The 19,365-nt window shown below is 37.1% G+C and overlaps 1 protein-coding gene across 1 annotated transcript in view; it reads right to left on the reverse strand.

The window, feature by feature from the left end:
* The window catches only part of ghrhrb (growth hormone releasing hormone receptor b), a 63,339-nt gene that overhangs the window by 14,943 nt on the left and 29,031 nt on the right, over nucleotides 1-19,365 (reverse strand). Inside the window, exons 3-8 of the mRNA XM_066665975.1 lie at nucleotides 16,853-16,960; nucleotides 6,059-6,153; nucleotides 4,418-4,515; nucleotides 4,092-4,224; nucleotides 2,245-2,398; nucleotides 1,683-1,743 (exon numbers count right to left, since the gene is read on the reverse strand). Coding sequence (XP_066522072.1) covers nucleotides 1,683-1,743; nucleotides 2,245-2,398; nucleotides 4,092-4,224; nucleotides 4,418-4,515; nucleotides 6,059-6,153; nucleotides 16,853-16,960 — 649 coding nt within the window. The remainder of the gene's footprint in view (nucleotides 1-1,682; nucleotides 1,744-2,244; nucleotides 2,399-4,091; nucleotides 4,225-4,417; nucleotides 4,516-6,058; nucleotides 6,154-16,852; nucleotides 16,961-19,365) is intronic.

Consider the following 19,365-nt stretch of genomic DNA (forward strand, 5'->3'; position numbering starts at 1 on the left):
GTGGGACTAGGGCAACAACAAACAGAGCCATGTGCTGAGAGCGAGCACATGGCCGGGAAAACAGATATGACAGGACGAGGGCGTGACACATACCCTGTGTTAACAGTTTGTGTTACAGCGTTGATTAAAATTAAATACTATTCTCATATTTGCCTTCTCCTGGGCCAGAATAGAAATCTGTAGCTGCCCTTTCTCTTACTGAAGGAATGTTCTTAGTCACCTCCAATTGAGAATATTCATCAGCCAGATGTAATAATTTTTTTGTTCTGTAATTTCCAGTATATGTGCTTACAGTCGTTTCTACATCAGAGGTGAAACGTGGCTGGCAGATTTTTGAATATTTGCTCATGAGATCCTATAGCTGCAAACCATTCCTTATTTTCAGCAGTACAGACAGCAGCTTCAGGATGTATGGAGAAAGACAGTACTGTTTTGAAACAAAACACAAAAACTCAGAGTATATCTACATTCTCTGAAAGAATCACAATAATCACAATGCCTTAACAATGTTAAAAGTTTATGCAAAAAGACATTTTTTTTACACCATTAAAACATTTAATTAGAAATGTAGCTACATTTCTCCTGCTCTCAGAGCAGTACTGCACTACACTAGCTATATTCCCCCTGCCCTCAGAGCAGTAGCTACATTCCTTCTGCCCTCAGAGCAGTACCAAACTACACTAGCTACCTGCCCTCAAAGCAGTAACTACATTTCTTCTACCCTTAGAGCAGTGCCACACTACACTAGCTACATTTCCCTGCCCTTAAAGCAGTAATACACTATACAGTAGCTACATTCCCCACTGCCCTCAGAGCAGCAATGCAGTACATTTCCCCTCCCATTAGAGCAGCACTGCTACACTACACAGTACATTTCTGCCTTAAGCACAGCATTAAGCAGTAAAATAGTCATTAAAACATTGTTTAAGTAAGCCTAATTTACCCCCAAAAACACAGTACTCCTGCCCCAAGAACACAGTTTTTCTCTACACATCCTGCAAATAAACAGCACCCTTGCCCCAAAAGCAGCACCCCTCATCAAGACCCACACTGTGTAGTATGATATGGGCTAATGAGCTAAGTTAGCTAACTGATTTTGCTATGGTGCACAATACTCAGTTAAGCTTAAAAAATTAAATCACAAATATATAAGGATGCCTAGTATGGGGTTGCATGTAAACATGTAGCCAACATAGCTACCAGTCAACATTATGTGATATTTCACTGTCATTACAATTAGCTAATTTTGCTAAAGCTATCCTAGCTAAGGTTCTCCACCAAATCATGCTAGTAAAGTTATATTTGTCTATGAAATGTTACTAAAGGGACAAAATTCAACCTGCTGGCTGACATCAGTGAAATTACTGTTAACTATGTAGTAAATCAGCTACATTTAGATAACCAAACAAAAAAAATAAAAATGAAAAATTCTTACCTTTTGTGCTCCAGTTTTCTCTGCTGCACATTCACAATCTTGCACTGCGGGAGAGTGTTTTTTTTATTTTCAAAATTAGATTCTGCCTATTTTGCCCCACCTGCACTACAATTTGATTAGTTATTTCTCTGAACTAATCATTATTCTTTTTGCCCTCAGAACAAGTTTGTGTAACTAAAACTCCCGTCTAACACAAATGTCCTCTCATTTTAAGCAATGAAGTACTTAGACACCCAACAGGACTTACCCCCTGTTGTCATAGAATTTCCTGGCCAGAACCCAAATAGTCAATATTGTTGTTGGCAGCCCTACGAGAGACAATAAACAGCTGAGCAACAGAGAAAAAACACATGCTCATTGCTTTTATTATGCTCTGGAAGTGTTTTTTTATACAGGCACAACCCATGACCTCCCACAAATCAAAGGGTTTTTAGATTAAACAAGAAAAGTTAGAGGATGGTGCAAAATTCAGTCTGTCATATGTTTTTATAATCAACATTAGATTTAAAATTTAGACAGAGGAAAAAGTACTTAACTCCCATGATTACAGAAAAAATATTGGATGAGCAGGTATACATATGAACAAGGTTTATGTCATATACTCAAGTATATTTCTGTATGTGTATGATAATGGGTGCATATTTGGCTGACTAATATTAATGTGTCAAATATTTTATAGCTGTATTTAACCAATCAACAAAGCATGTTCTTGATATAATTTTTGTCACATTCTCAACGGTTTCCTAAGACTACCTGGACTTCATGTTCATAAATTTTGAAATAATGGCAAAATATTAAAATATTCTTACCCCAGCCAATGAGAATGTACCACCAAAAATATTTTTTCTGTGAAACAAATGTGAGAGCCAACAGAGTCTGAAGGTACATTCCCTCCACCAGCAGCCAGAAGTAGTTAGCTAAGATGCAAAACTGGAAAAAGGCCACTGCTGCCTTACACGAAGTCTAGAGAAATGTGTGGGGGAGGGTGGGGGGGGGGGATTGTGAGAGTTAAAGAGGGAAAGAGCAGGAGAAAAATTAACCGAAGCTGTCAAACTTTGATTTGTGATAGTTCTTAACAACTGTCTGTCAGCAACATTAATGAGTCAAGTACTAAAACTGATCTAAGTCAAAGATTACATAACAAGAAGTGATAATTGAACATTTGCCTTCTGTCATCTTGTACATAGCTGAGTATTTTGTCCTTCACTCAAAGAAATCTTCAGTGGCACTGCAACAATGGTCAGGAGGGTCACATCAACATACAAATTTTTAAATAAAATTTGGGGATGGGATGCTTGATAATGTTTGACCTGATGTTGCAAGAAAAAGAAAGCCATTATACAATTTGCCAAGCAATTTAAAACATCAGTGCAGAACAATTATAGAAGTCATTAATACATTTCAATCATGGCAAAAACCCATTGTGTGTCTGAAGGTGCCAGTTTGATGTCTAACTGATGGCTCCATCTTACTTGTCTTATTTTTTAATTATATTTGAGCATTACAGTTATTGTTCAGCTGAATGAAAGAATATTTAATAGGCTTCATTCTGTGTAACCCCGTTTAATTTATTTATCCACATAAATAAGAGTGCCGTAGCACACCAGGGAAAGTTGGTTCTATTGGTTGGTTGGAAAGTTGGTTCTATTGGTTTATAACTAAAGTTGGTTCTGACACATTCCTCTCAAGACCGCAATGAAACAATAGTTTAAGTGAGAGATTAACTAATGTTTTATCATTTTGTTAGTATGTTAGTCATGATTTGTTGGTTTAACTGATGCAGCAATCTTTAATAGCTTCATTTTCTGAAAATAATTAAAGTCCTCCAATACCCTGATCAGAACGAAGCTGCTGCAGAAGTTCATTCATTGTCTGTAACCGCTTATCCAGTTCAGAGTCATGGTGGGTCCAGAGCCTACCCAGAATCACTTGGTGCAAGGTGGCATCACACCCTGGAGGGGGTGCCAGTCCTTCACAATGCAACACATTCACTCACACACTTGCGGGCAATTTTGAGTCACCAATCCACCAACCAACATGTGTTTTTGGACTGTTGGAGGAAACTGGAGCACCCGTAGTAAACCCAAGCAAAGACGGGAGAACACACCAAACTCCTCACAGACAGTCACCTGGAGTGGGACTTGAACCCACAACCTCAAGGACCCTGGAACTGTGTGACTGCGACACTACCTGCTGCGCCACAGTGCTGCCCTGTTACAAAAGTTGAAAAGTAGAAAACTCACTTATTTGCTAATAGGATCTATGTTACATGCTAAGTTACATATTAACTCCAAATAGGTGTAAATAAACTTTCTTACAAAAAAAAACGTGAATGTGATTTTTTTTATAGGTTAATAAAATGTTAACGATAAAGTTAAACCTTTATTTAGTTAGAGAGTCTCTAAAATGGCCACCCTCATTATTGCCTAGGCCTTAAACATTACTACACCCTTGAGAAATGTACCAAAGGAGAGATGAATTTACTTCAGTGATCCCACCAATTTTTAGATATACTTAATGCTGGTGATTCAGTTTGTGTATTTAATAAAGGCAGTTGATACATTTACATTCACTGGCTTAGTGAAAGTAAATTCTCAAACTTTCAAATTAAATAAATATCATAAATATCTTTGTGATTCCAGTCACTGAGACTTACGGTAGATATGAAGCAGTGGTCTAGGGACTCATCAGTAAAGAGGACACCATCTTTAATGAAGACTGCACTGGCTCTCAGTATGAAGGAAGAGAAAAGGTTGATGTGGATATAGTTCCTGGTGCAGTGGAACTTCCTGTTTACAAATTGTAAAAAAAAATCATAGTAATATATATATATATATATATTCTTACAGACAATATATTTGCTGTGTTTTGTGTAATTTTTCAGCTGTATTTTAGGACTACTGCTGAATTTAATATCTGCCTATGATTACAACTGTGGATCAGATGGTTGAAATGAAGCTTTACTTATGTTCTTTTCAGTACCTGAGGGCTGTGAAGACAAAGATAGCTGAAATGAGGGAGATGAATGAGGTAGCGTAGCCTGCAGTGTACACCTGTCTGAAGGTGGTATAATATGTGGTCTGTAGGAGAGAGTGACAAAATAAAGAGTAAGGAAAAACTTTGCGGAAAATGCAACAGATTATCACTAAGAAGTAACCTCTAAGGGTTCAACCAAGTCTTTACAACAAATTTCTCTCCCAAATTCAACTGTAAGCTTTGGTGTACTCTTACATGAGTGCCCAATTCCTGTATTTTTGTATTTAATTCGGGTTGTCAGTGTTGCAATGCTCATTTTCATTTCAACACAGGCTCTAAACAGCACATATCCAGCCAAAATTCTTCATTTACTGCATGTTTAAGATTCATTGGTTAAATGTTACTGTGTTTTTCATTTATTACTCAAGTTGGACCTCTTTGTGGCATTGTAAAACAATTAAGGAGCTAATACGAATACAATCTAATGCACTAGAATGTTTACATAAAGCTAAACAGAGTGGTTTATACTCTTAAAAAATGAAGTAAGGAACGAATATTTATGCTCTTGGTCATTTATGCAAATCTTGACCATGAGTAGCTAAGTCGTGAGTGTGAATGTATTTTTCTTACAGCAGAGTGAACCCTCTCCTACAACATCTTGAGAAGATATTCACATTAACATTTGCAAATTATTCTCACTGTATATTAATCAGTAGTTAATATTATATGACTGAAATAAGTCACATTGTCTAAAAGTTTAAACAAAACCATTCAAATATTGTTGGAATATCATCTGAATTTCTTGAAGACTTTTTTTAGTGAAAATGCACAGATTCAGGTTCTGCATTCTACACTATTTCTTTCATGTGATTTATTTTACATAGCATATTTTATATAACCTCACACAATGATTCTGTAGGTACATCTTTTTCCGTATAGCTGATCTCCTTAAAGAGTAAAAGGTGAAAGTCATATTAAAAACAGCTTAAGCAGGGAAAATTAAATCTACCATACATGAGAGACTCTTTTGTGTTCTTGTCTGACAAGTCAGCCACGTTAATTAGTTTGCTCACATTAGGGACATGCTCCACTCTTAGCCTTGGTCTGCATTGCCATTATGCATGCATATATGCGTGTGTGTGTGTGTTTGTTTGTGTGTGTGTGTGTGTGTGTGCTAATACATTATCACTCTCTTAATGCAAGGCTGTGTCTCTACAGCTCTCATTAGCATTTGATTGAATATTCAGGCATTTTGCCATAATGTCATTGAGACTGCAAAGTAGGGAGAAAGAGAAAAGAGCAGGGTGTGTATATATATATATAGAGAGAGATACACCCTGCTCTTTATACACGACTGGACTGTAAGACAGCAAGCAACAAATAACTGAAAAGAAATGCATATCTGCATTTCTTTTCAGTTATTTGTTGCTTGCTGTCTTACAGTCCAGTCGTGTATTCACTCTCTTTGTCACACTTGCATTGCTCTGAGGTGAATAAACAATCTGAAAGCAAGCGAGTGGGCGATATGGGCTCAGCGATAGTTTCACTTTTCCCCATAACTAACATTTCATGCAAGGTTTCACTAGCACTGTGAGCAATTAATAAGTGTTAATGATAGAAATAAAATCATAAGAAATGGGTTTTCACCTCTAACTCATTCTCTCCTTCAAATATACAAGCATCCTCATAGGCTGGGTAAGGGTCACTCCATCCATACTTAGTACAGTTCCGGAAAATATGGCCTGAAAAAAGAAAATAAATCCAAACCATTAAAATACGTGAGCATTTGCATGACCTGTCTAGTTGTACTAGACACTAACTAGACTTTACCCTCTATTTCTTTGTGTTCTTTTTTAATGAAGATATGCTGAACAGCTTTTACAGTGTGAATCGGGGTGTGAATGCTTGGGTACAGAGTATATCCAGTGTTAAAATCAGAATAATCTGCTACAAAACTCATTGAATCCCATTGCTCACAATAGTGACCGCAAAAAAATATTTTTATTTTTGTAGCTCTTTACAGTAAATGACCAGAACTGTTTATGTCCTGTTTGCACCACAAGAAGAGGATGGCTGCATCAAAGCTCTCAAAGTAATGGTTAATAAACTATGTTAACATAAAGAGGGGGCAATTGTTTTTGAAACATTAAATCTTTAAAGTGTTTAGTGTGGATAAATGCATTTTCATTTACACAACCTTGTTTAGTGTTGTCATGGGATGAGTAAACATGTTGGTGGCAACAATAGTAATCAGTGGGATAACACAATGCATCTAAGTATTCACTTACACACATATATACAGTAATACCTTGACTTACAAGTTTAATTCATTCTGTGACAGAGCTCGTAACTTAGTTTGCTCTTATATCACAATAGTTTCCCCATTAAAATGAATTGAAATACTATTAATCTGTTCCAACCTAACAAAAACCACAACACGTTTTTGTTGTGTTTTTAAATAAGAAAATTTTAATTTATAAATAATAATGTATAAAAATTATAATACATAATAAAAGTAATAAATGAATGTAAATAAATAAACTGGTTCTATTAAGTGTATTTACCTTGAAGATCAGACGAAGATGGTGGTGGAGGTGGAGGAGATTAGAGGAGGAAGATGGGGGTGTTTTTATTTTGTGCTCTATCGCTTAACTTAATTTACTCGCTACACACTTAATGCTACAATACTACAAAAAACAGCGATACAGCAGAGATTCACGGCAAGATAACCTAGTGAACTGAACATTTTATGAAAGCAAATCTGTCTCTTCAGACTTTGAAATATTACCACCAATTTCTAGCACTGAAATTTTTTGCACTGAAATTATGCATCTGAATTTTTTTTCCACTGAAATTATGCATCTGAATATAATTGCTCTTGAATAGAACTCGTGAATTTTCAAGAACACGTTTTCACTGTTATTATTCAAGTATAATAAATTCAGATAAAAAATTCAAGCTCAAAAAAATTCAAACCATTTAGTTCGAAGTTGCTCAAATTCTGTAGACAAAATTCAGATACCAAAATATGAGTTACAAAAAAATTCAGATACACATCCTTGACACCAAGGATGAACAATCGATTCATTAGGATTTTCTCTTTCACCTTAAATGGTGCAGTAGTTGCATTTTCCACACCGTGGAAAAACTACACGTTTAGCTTCCTTCCACGGATATTATCTCTTTCTTTTCAAAGTGTCTCACAAATCTGAAAGGCTCACTGAAGACACAATATAACAGACTATTGATATCCTGAAGATGAAGAAATTTTACTGTGGAATTTTTTGTAATGGGCCTGTGAACATAGCATGTAATGACAGAATGTGGAAACATGAACTCTGGGGATACAGTCATGTGAAAATTAGAACACCCTGTGAAAGCCTTTGTCTTTTTAAATATATTTAAACATATGCACATTTGACTTTTATTTGAACAGCACTAATAAATGGAGCTTGTACAAATAAAACTGAAGAAATTACTTATAGACATAGTGTCATGCCCTCGTCATTTCTGTTTTTCCGGCCATGTGCTGAGAGCGAGCACATGGCTATGTTTGTTGTTGTTTCCTGTCTCTGCCTTTGTTCCGCCTCCTTGTTCGTCACCCTCGTTATCTGTTTCAGGTGTGTCTTGTCTGTTCATGTATTTAAGTCCCCTTCCCTCACTTCCTGTTGTCGTTCATTTGTATTTTATTCCCTAGTCATGTCGTGTTTTTTTGCTATGTTCCGAGTCTTGTTGGTTTTCACTTTTCTAGTCGTTTCGTTTCCCAGTCATGTCGTGTTGTTTCCTTCCTTCTCCGTGTCAAGTAGTTTCGTTTAAATTCCTTCTCTTGTTGTTTCATCATTTCGTGTTTGCCCTTAAATCAGTTTGTGTTTGTTTTGTTTCTTTGTTTTGATATATATATTAAAAATCACTGTGTTTTAGCAAGTGCGTCTGCCTCCGTCAGTCCGTCCCGTGATCCGTGACACATAGGTTGTACAAAATTTTCATGGGTGCAACCCACATACTCTGCTCTACTGCTCATCCCACAAATGCATGTTCCTTACAAATGTGGCACGATTGAAAAGGGAAATTAACAGTCTTTTCAACGGTATAAGATTTATTGCCAAGAAGCATTGTTACAACAAATAAATAATCTACAAACACAAATTTCTATATAAATATTTTTAATAGTATTAGAAATAACCAGACATTGTTAATATACACACCGACATTCAATGTTTAAAAAAACACAACTCTATGAATTAAACTCTGCACTGTGGGATATTATATTTGTATTACACCTTCTGTAATATCAATTTCAGATTCTTGACAATCTGACAATTAAAAAATAAAAATGCCATAGGACATTTACTCCAAAGTTCATGTTTCCACATTCTGTCATATCACATGCTCTGTTCACAGGGACAGTACAAAAAATTTCCACAGTAAAATTTCTTCATTTTCAGAATATCAATAGTCTGTTATATTGTGTCTTTAGTGAGCCTTTCAGATTTTTGAGACACTTTGAAAATAAAGAGATCTTCCTGCTGAAGGAAGATAAACTTGTAGTTTTTCCACGGTACGGAAGTTGTGTTTGGCGACAGAATGCAACTACTGCACCAATTAAGGTGAAAGAGAAAATTCAAATGAATCGGTTGTTCATCCTTTGTATCCCAGATGTGTATCTGATTTTTTTGTAACTCGTATTTTGGCATCTGAATTTCGTCTACAGAATTTGAGCAAATATATTTAAATATTCAAAATATATTGTTTGAATTTTTTTGAGATTGAATTTTTTTATCTGAATTTGTTAACCTTGAATAATAACAGTGAAAACGTGTTCTTGAAAATTCATGAGTTCTATTCAAGAACAATTATATTCAGATGCATAATTTCAGTGCAAAAAAAAAAATATCAGTGCTACAAATTCAAAGGTGGTAATATTTCAAAGTCTGATGGGACAGATTTGCTTCCGTAACATTTCTCATAAGCTAGCTCACTTGTAACTCAGCTCAGATCTCAGCTTGCATCTTAAAGCAAAAAATTGACCAAGCAACAGCTTGTATCTTGTAAATTGATTAACTTGTAAGTCAAGGTTTCACTGTAGTTCTTCTTCTAACAAACATTCTACACTGTTTTTCCTTTTAGCTTTGAGACAAATTCTAGATATGTTGGATCCAAGTCACCATTTAGACAAGGCATGCAAAATTGCAGTTATCTCTCAAAATGATTAAGATACTGTCCTCAGTGATTGTGATAGCGATGGATCAGTCTTGAAGCAATAAGGGGAGACAGGTAATTTGCCAGCCAGGCAGTTAAATGCATATTCTGAACTTATGTACATGGTTTCCTCCTGCGGTCCTAAAACAAATGTTAGGAGGTGGATTGGTGACTCAGAGGTGTTAGTAGGTGTGAGTGTGTGACTGAATGTGTGAGTGTGTCTCTCCAGGGTGTGTTCCTTGCGCCCAGTGATTCCGGGTAGGCTCTGGACCCACCGTGACCTTGAACTGGATAAGCGGTTATAGACAATGAACCTTTTTTTGTCATATATACTCTGTGGTCAAATAACACTGGTCCCCTTTCATATGTCAATGAGCCATAGGAGTAAAGTTAATTATTGCTGCTGTACACATTTGTGGCAAAATTGGGCCAAGCCCATATTGGGAATGCAATAAAATATTACTTGTATTATCAATAAATATTATACAGAACATTGCAGAGAGTCTTGTTTCCCACCCTTACAAAAATTATTTCTAAAGAGAAACATTTTTCCCAGCAAGAAAAGTGCCTGAGAAATTCTTCAGGCTCATATTTTAGACTCATCACGGTCCAGATTTAAATCCTACAGAGATTATTTGCAATAAATTATTAACTGTTAAAAACTGTCTCTCATGCCCTGGCCCTGTCCTGTCTGTATTCCCCACCATGTGCTCATGTAGCACATGGCTCTGTTTGTTGTTGCTCCTGTCTCTGCCCTAGTCCCGCCTTAGTCCTGCCTCTGCCCAATTGTTCCAGGTGTTCCTCATTTGTCTTGTCCTTATATACCCCTGTGGTTTGAGTGCTCCTTTGTCTGGTGTTGTGTGTGTAGATGTGTGTTTTTGTGTCTACATGTATCTACCCCAGTTCACAGTTGTTTCCTGTCTGTCCTTGTTTAATTCGGTTTAGTTTAGTCTTGTCTTCATTCTGTCTGTATTACCCGTGTTTATTTTGATTCTGTCTTTGTTAATAAAATTCCTTGCGTGTGCGTCCTCCCTGCAGCCATGTCACTGTCAGAGATGGGTGTAATAGTATTCACTCTACTTTCTGTAAAAAACTGCCAGTGAGGCTTCACCATTTAAAGAAACCAAACAATGTATATTAAATTATTTATTTCGTTGATTCAGGATAATTTTAGGTCTATATGTTATGTAAAGGGCGACATGGCAGTGCAGCAGGTAGTGTCGCAGTCACACAGCTCCAGGGACCAGGAGGTTGTGGGTTCAAGTCCCTCTCCGGGTGACTGTCTGTGAGGAGTTTGGTGTGTTCTTCCCATGTCTGTGTGATAATAGATAGAACTATAGCCGCAAACTGTGGTTCAATCTGATTTTTCATTTTGAGGTCAACCTGGGAGTTTTATTTAAATATTATTTAAATATCTTTGTTGTAGAGAGAATTTAAATATAACGCACATTGATTTGGCTTAAAAATATGTATTTATTTGTAATTTCTCCACTTTTCTGCATAAAATCTATGAGAACACTTAATGTCTAGTTTTGATCAGGAGCCTACCCACCGCAACCCTGAACTGGATAAGCGGTTACAGAAAATGAATGATTGAATTTCAGTGATCAAAACTAAAATCACTGTGTGCAAGAAACACACCCTGGAGGGGGCACCAGTTCTTCACAGAGTGACGCACACTCACATTTTTTGAATTGCCAATCCACCTACCAACGTGTGTTTTTGGACTGTGGGAGGAAACTGAAGCACTCGGAGGAAACCAACGCAGACAAGGGGAGAACACACCAAACTCCTCACAGACAGTTTTCACCTGGAGTGGGACTCAAACCCACAACCTCCAGGTCCCTGGAGCTGTGTGACTGCAACACTACGTGCTGTGCCACCGTGCCACACCATCACTGAAACTGGTTTCCATTGCAACAGTAAATGAGAAACATGGTGCATTCCATTATTACAGCGATTCTTACCATCCAAGATGACAAAGAAAGTTTTTACATCACTCGTGAGAATGCACAAATGCATTAAAATCAAATTTTTCAAATCAAATTTATTTGTATAGCGCTTTTTACAACTGACGTTGTCACAAAGCAGCTTCACAGTTTCAAAACAGAACATTTAAATAAAAGCCCAATGCAAGCAAGCCGAAGGCGACAGTGGCAAGGAAAAACTCCCTCGAGGCTGGAGGAAGAAACCTTGGGAGGAACCAAGACTCACAAAGGGGACCCATCCTCCTCTGATCAAAAGAGGAGTCTAAAAGAGGAGTCTAAATCTCCAGCTTTAAGAAGACAATACATACTCAGCTACAAGGTGAACCAGGACACTTTCACTGTAAAGACAACCTACTGTCAATATGGTTGCTTTCTTTCTGGGGCACTCTACTCTGAGTAAGATTACTGCTTTTATTGATATGATTTCACTTACTGCTGTTGTTGTTGTTCTTGCTATGTAGATATAAGTATGGGTGCATTATGTGGCTGGCACAGAGAGCTGTAAGCACAGCTTCTGGCTTTATTGTCTGGATTAAAGGCCTCAAATTACAATCTCAGAATAATAAGAGCCTTTTTGCTTCATCAGGCAGGGCAGTAGAGAATTGTACTCAGTGGATATGAGAAATTAGGGATAAAAATTACAATACAGGTTGAATAAAGAGAAGAATATTTAATGGCAGAGAAATTAAAGAGTGGAACTATATGTTGTTTTATCCAGTGATGACAAAGAGAAAGAGAGGGTATAAAAATGGACAGAAAAAAGTGACAGTGGCAATACAGAGAAGCAGAGGGGAAAACATTCCTGTTTCCTTGGTTTGAGCTCAGATGAAATGTGCTCTGAGAGCTATAAATATGCAAAAGTGATAGAGGGTCACAGCTTAAAAAAAAACACTGATTCAAAAAAAATTTGCAAATTAAAACAGTAAGCACTTTACTAAATACAGTATACCCCATCTTGTTTTATGTCATGTTGTTTTATTAAATGATATGAGATGCCCAATATGTATTCTTCTGATTTCCAGCTCATATTGTTTATTTGTTTTATTGTAATAAATAAAACCACCAATAAAGTATATTCTGGTCCAAACAAACCAATTACAAGGCTTCAGGTGCTGTGACTTCACTTCTAATGTAGAGTATAATGGAGTTTGGAAGATAAAGTGTGCACTGAAAACATTAATCATGGTGTTATAACAGCTTGTTATAACACTAACATTAATAATGTTAAATACAACAATACATTCAAAGGTATACATCCAACATGGAATAAAGGAATTTAATGACTTAGGTTCTGTATTCCTGTACTTAAATTTTGGAGTGAAGCATAGACTGAGGTCAAGACCTCCAAAGCTAGTTTATGTCTGGATTAATAGATTAAATGTAATTATTTTTAATAAATAAATGTAGTTATTTGTTGATTATCAGAACATGAGTCTGATACACATTTTTGATAACAGTATTCTGAGGGTCCACAGTACACTGTAAAAATTTAAATGTCAGGACAAATTTTAAGCTCTCTAATCAAATTGTAATTCTAATCTTGCTCTCTGGGTTTATGTCTCTCTTTAATAGCAGGAGATGGAAACACACTTACTCTGACCATTATTGAGACACAGCTGCTCTCAATCTGATTAAAAATAAACTAAAAGCTGTGGGTGGACAGTATATTGCAACTGTTAAATTTCCTAGTGTCTTATCCAACAGTGCTCACAGGATGAAACACAGCCACGCTGTCCACCTGCAACCCACACAAACAGACTAATAACCTCATATTAACCCTGCCCTATCTATTCCATCCATCTGTCAAACTTCTCATGATGGCTTTGAGCTGTATTAAGGCATTAGTCAATGTATAACCAAATTACTGGTCAGTGGCTGGCTGTCAAAGCACACATGGAGGGTATGTAGAAATCATTTACATGCCAGGATATTAATAAAAGTTCATATAAAAGCATGAGCTTTTCTGGTTTATGCCACTGCATTTGAAAACCTGTGCCCAATCTGATTTAGCCAATCACATTCATCCCTGTCTGCTGTTTCTTCTGCCTCAAAGGCAGCACTGCCTCCAGAACCATTTGGATATTTATGATATTTGTGAAAGTGATATTTATTGTAAAGTTTCTCATTAATCACTCTTTGAAAAATATCAGGGTGTTTGCACAAGTTAAACAATGCATTAAACATAATGCAAAACAAACACTATAAAAAGACCATGAAACAAACTCAAATTCAGACGCACACCAGACTACACACTAAAGATGAGACTATAATAGCTGGGAAAGATAGCTGCTAACCCACAGGTGCAAGGATTTAAGAGTAGAGGACTAAGGAACTAACACAGCATGAAGAAACAATGCAAATGTACTGCTCCTGAAATGTACACTGTGGGTATTTGCCTTCTAAGGAATTTGTTTGTTTACTTGATTCTGCAATTGTGTTTTGAGTAAAAAATATATATATATTGTAATGTACATTGTTGGGAAAAATCACAATACATATTCTATCAATAAATTTAGTAGATTGTGTTCTGTATACTTGATAATGTAATAATATTTTATGTCCAATTGCTTATTAGCATAAATACATATAATACTGGAACAGTTGTGTTATATAAAAAGGCAGGTCAACACATCTCCAGGCTGACTCAATTTGTTAAACTCCATTCACCAGCAGGTCTAATGAATATGAATAAGAAAGCAACTATTCCAGTAAGTGTGAAGAGCGTAAAAAGGTAACAACGATATCCAGAATCAAAATGCTAATGTGTGTAATTCTGTGGAATGTATGGATTTTCCCCCAATAGTCTCATTTCTTAGCTATTGTACCATCTATCCTTTTTCAGACATGCAGCAGTGTAAGGCATGTGAAGTGGGTGGTTTAATGTTATCTTGCCAATGGCATTTTTTTTTCTCAGCTGCTGTTGCTAGAATTAGCATAGCGTGGCATGTATTGCTCAGGTCTCTCTCCCTGAAGCAAATGTAGGGGGAAGTGAGAAGCTGGATGAATGCTAGTGCTTGCCTTGTGTGGTAGAGGTCTAAGGCGATGGCCTTGGGGAGCAAAGAAGGAATCGCTAGCTATGAATCACCCGTGCTAACAAGTATTGCTAAAGCGCAAACTTCCCCCTATACTTAGTGCCCTGCCTTGCTTCTTGACCCCTTTGATTTTTCATTATTTTATTATTTCCTTGGCACAGTGGTTGGCAGAACTGTTCTCTGTTCACTGTAGAACACAATGCAACAACAATCAACTCATATATTCAGGGGTAATTCAATCAATAGCAAGTCATTTCTCATGTTATGCACATGATATTCCTGATTGCAGGATCCCCCATGCACCGGCTGGAGTACACTTCTGACCTATATATGCCCTCATATGCTAATAGGTTAAAATGAACATTTTTGAAAACTAACTCTTGTCAGTCATAAAATGATGGCTCTCAGTATGTGAGTGTAAAAGCTACCAAATAAAAGAAAGGGTTTTGTAACATACACTGGCTGAGGACCTTTTTAAAAATGTGTGCAATTACTTGTTATTGTAAAACATACAACAAAATTTGTCTTCCACATTTAACCCATCTGTGGCAGTGAAAAAACACACACCCGAGCACTATGGGCTGTGAACACACACCTAGAGCGGCGGGCAGCCATCCCAAGCGCCCGGGGAGCATTTGGGGTTTCAGTGCCTTGCTCAAGGGCACTTCAGCCATGGATATGGCAACCTTCCGGTACTAAGCCCAGTCCGGTACTACCCATTAGTCCAAGGCCCTTAGAAGCATATGAAATGATCAGAAATACACATTCTCTACAGAGAACCAATTTTAATGAACAACTGCTGTAAATTTGTGTTTCCAGATTTTTGCATGCCCTCAGGTTACTAGCTCAGTTAAAGACCATATGTGCAAATGAAGTAAAGGATGGCTATAATTATTTTACAATCCACACAAACTCATCCTTAGTGACCAGCAGCAGTGTGTCTGGCTTCAGTGTGTATATCTCTTAGAGTGTTTATAGAACACTCTTTAGCTTGTGTGTTCTGGGTCTGGCACATTTATAGCCCTGAATTGGTTTGTCCATGCACAGCTCTTGTGATGTCCCACTGTAAAAATTGGGAGTTTACATGAAGTAAACTCAACAGCCTTATCTTATCTTTTGGCAACTGTTGAAATTGGTGGTACTGTTTGACAAACACACTGGGAGAACTCAGAGAAGTTAAAATAACATGAGTGTCTCAGTAGACATAAATACAAGTGTTAATGATTTGCTCAGTTCTAAAAGTGACAAGTCCACAGTTTAATGACAACATACATGCATTAAAGCAGAACTCATTGTCTGTAACCACTTATCCAGTTCAGGGTCACAGTGGGTCTGGAGCCTACCCAGGCTGGACAGGAACACACCCTGGAGGGGGCATCAGTCCTTTGCAGGGAGACACACACTCACACATTCACCCACACACTCTTTTGAGCCACCACTTTTGAGAGGGGGAGGAAACTAGAGCAACCAGAGGAAACCCACACGGACACGGGGAGTACACTAAAGAAGAATCCAAAACCTGAAAAACCTTTCATTACTGATAATATTAGGATCAACTAAATGTATGTGGCTACTTTATGGCAACTTACCTAAGGCCCAGCAATCAAATAATGGATTCTGTAAAGAGTTTAATTTCAAACTTGTATTTAGGCACACTGGATTTATAACTATACCAAATTACAGCACATTACGAAAATATTGCTTTGCTGAATACATCAGAAAAATTTGATTGAATGTTTTATGAGTGCACCTGCAATGCATTTGGGTGAGATGGTTTTGAATAATAGAAAATGTGGTATATAATAATAATTCATTCATTACCTGTAACCGCTTATCCAGTTCAGGGTCGCGTTGTGTCCAGAGCCTACCTGGAATCATTGGGCGCAAGGTGGGAATACACCCTGGAGGGGGCGCCAGTCCTTCACAGGGCAACACACACACACTCACTCACACCTATGGACACTTTTGAGTCGCCAATCCACTATGTGTTTTTGGACTGTGGGAGGAAACCGGAGCACCCGGAGGAAACCTACACAGACACGGGGAGAACACACCAACTCCTCACAGACAGTCACCCGGAGTGGGAATCGAACTCACAACCTCCAGGTCCCTGGAGCTGTGTGACTGTGACACTACCTGCTGCCCCACCGTGCTGCTAATAATAATAATAATAATAATCATCATCATCATAATCATCATCATCTTAAAAAAAAAAACAGTACCGTGATCTCTTGCAAAGAGTTGGGACACGTCAGAACAAGAGACGTTGACCGCTTGTCCAACTTCAGCTCTGCTCCAGCAACTAATGTTATCCCACTCTGTCTGGCATCCTGATGGGATAAGGGAAGATATATATATATATATATATATATATATATATATATATATATATATATATATATAGAGAGAGAGAGAGAGAGAGAGAGAGAGAGAGAGAGATTTAACCAGTTGTTTAGTTTTGGTATTTGGTATACTTTTTAACATGAAGTACAACGGGTATACAGTACAGCCATATGCAACAAAATGCTGATGATCTGTAAACTGTGTAAACTGTTTAACATCTGCTTTTAACAGCTTTGCATAAAACAGAAATTATAAAACCTGCCAAAACTTACAGTTCACATTTTATATTTAATTTTCTCCAATGTTCTGATGTTAAATTCAGCAAATTAGCACTAATTGTGCATTAAAATGCACAGATGTGTGTATGGACACTAATGTTTACTTTCATTTATACTTAGAAAATCAACAAGACATGGCAATTCACCAGAGACACCCAGTTTTTTGTGTATGACTGTATATCATCTGTTAAATATAATTGATAAATTGGCCTTCATGATGCTGATTTTGCAGAAGTCACTTAAGGCATAAAGTAACAACTATAATATATAATTATAATATATAACAACATAATCAAAGCATGGTATTTGTGTCTATATTATGAAGACTAAAGGTACAATGAGAGACTCACAGGACAGTAAAGGGAAGCATTGAATATATGTCAGAACTGTGTCTGAAGAGCAAAATAGAAAAAGTAATGTCAGGAAGACTGAAAGAGCTGAGACATAGAAGAAAAGATGGGCACAGAGATAAAGAGAGGAAAGAGGCCATGGGCACATAGAGAATATATTAAAAGGGCTGCATAAAACCAAGCATGTACACAGTTCTTCAGTGTGTGTCTATGTGTGAGAGAAATAAAGGGAGGGGTTTAGAGAAAGAAAGAGGGAGTGAGAGAGAGAGAGAGAGAAAGAGAGAGAGAGAGAGAGATTTACAGGGAATAGTAAATGAATAAAATGTGAGTCACAAAAATAAGAGTTATATAGTGAAAGGCAGTAAATACACAAAACGTGTTTAACTGGATTCCAGTGACCTCTAGATGACATCCAATTGTGAAGAGTGAAATGTATCATTTAAAACTGCATTTTTCTAAAATAGTTAAGCATTTTGGTATATCGTTTTCAGTTGGAAAAAATGTTTTTGGCAGTTTTCTTATTGAGAGCATGGCAATAGGTACTTAGATAATATACATATACATAATATACGTATTATATAATTGGTACTAAATGGGCCAAAACCAAGTATGAAGAGTCATATGACAGCAGCCCTGCCTCAGTCTTTGTGCTGCTTCCTGTGTCTATATACAGGGGTTGGACAATGAAACTGAAACACCTGGTTTTAGACCACAATAATTTATTAGTATGGTGTAGGGCCTACTTTTGCGGCCAATACAGCGTCAATTCGTCTTGGGAATGACAAGTCCTGCACAGTGGTCAGAGGGATTTTAAGCCATACTTCTTGCAGGATAGTGGCCAGGTCACTACGTGATCCTGGTGGAGGAAAACGTTTCCTGACCCGCTCCTCCAAAACACCCCAAAGTGGCTCAATAATATTTAGATCTGGTGACTGTGCAGGCCATGGGAGATGTTCAACTTCACTTTCATGTTCATCAAACCAATCTTTCACCAGTCTTGCTGTGTGTATTGGTGCATTGTCATCCTGATACACGGCACTGCATTCAGGATACAATGTTTGAACCACTGGATGCACATGCTCTTACTGGTGCAATGTGCAATTAATGAAGATTGGCCACCAGGCTGATCCAATTTAGGCATGAAACCTCCCACACTAAAATGACAGGTGTTTCAGTTTCATTGTCTAACCCCTGTATATATTAGGTGTGAAACTAGCCCTTTCTTCCATTATGTCTTAGAACAGAATATATTTTTCAGCTATGAACATCATGTTTAACCTATTAAAGACTATAAATGCTCCTGCCAATATTGTAAGGAGATGCTCATACAGAAAACTCCATTTTACCCATTCAGATATTTCTGGATCTCAAAACCCAAATTTCAACTTATATGCCCTTTAAAGTGTATGTGTGATTCCTCCAAAATGTTCAAAGATTCACACAGTCTTCAGAGATATTAAAAATAATACTCACACAAGAGTTATATAACTCTGAGTTATTTATCTGTTAAAAGAAAGCTTACAGGCTAATAATGTGTCCATGGATTTGTACACTCCAAAGCTGTTCCCAAGTGAATTCATGTTGAGTCAGCTTGAGGCATTAGAAGAGGATACCTGTCAGGTTTAACATAATATCAGGCCACAAAAATGACAAAAACCTAAGTTACAGAACCTAAAGCAGCACATGCACAAAATGCAATTTTTAAGGAAATGTTGAAAATCAACTTGAAAAATATAGTAAATGTAGTATAGCATATATCCAAAA

Source organism: Hoplias malabaricus, chromosome 3, assembly GCF_029633855.1.
Source record: "Hoplias malabaricus isolate fHopMal1 chromosome 3, fHopMal1.hap1, whole genome shotgun sequence".
Lineage (NCBI taxonomy): Eukaryota > Metazoa > Chordata > Actinopteri > Characiformes > Erythrinidae > Hoplias > Hoplias malabaricus.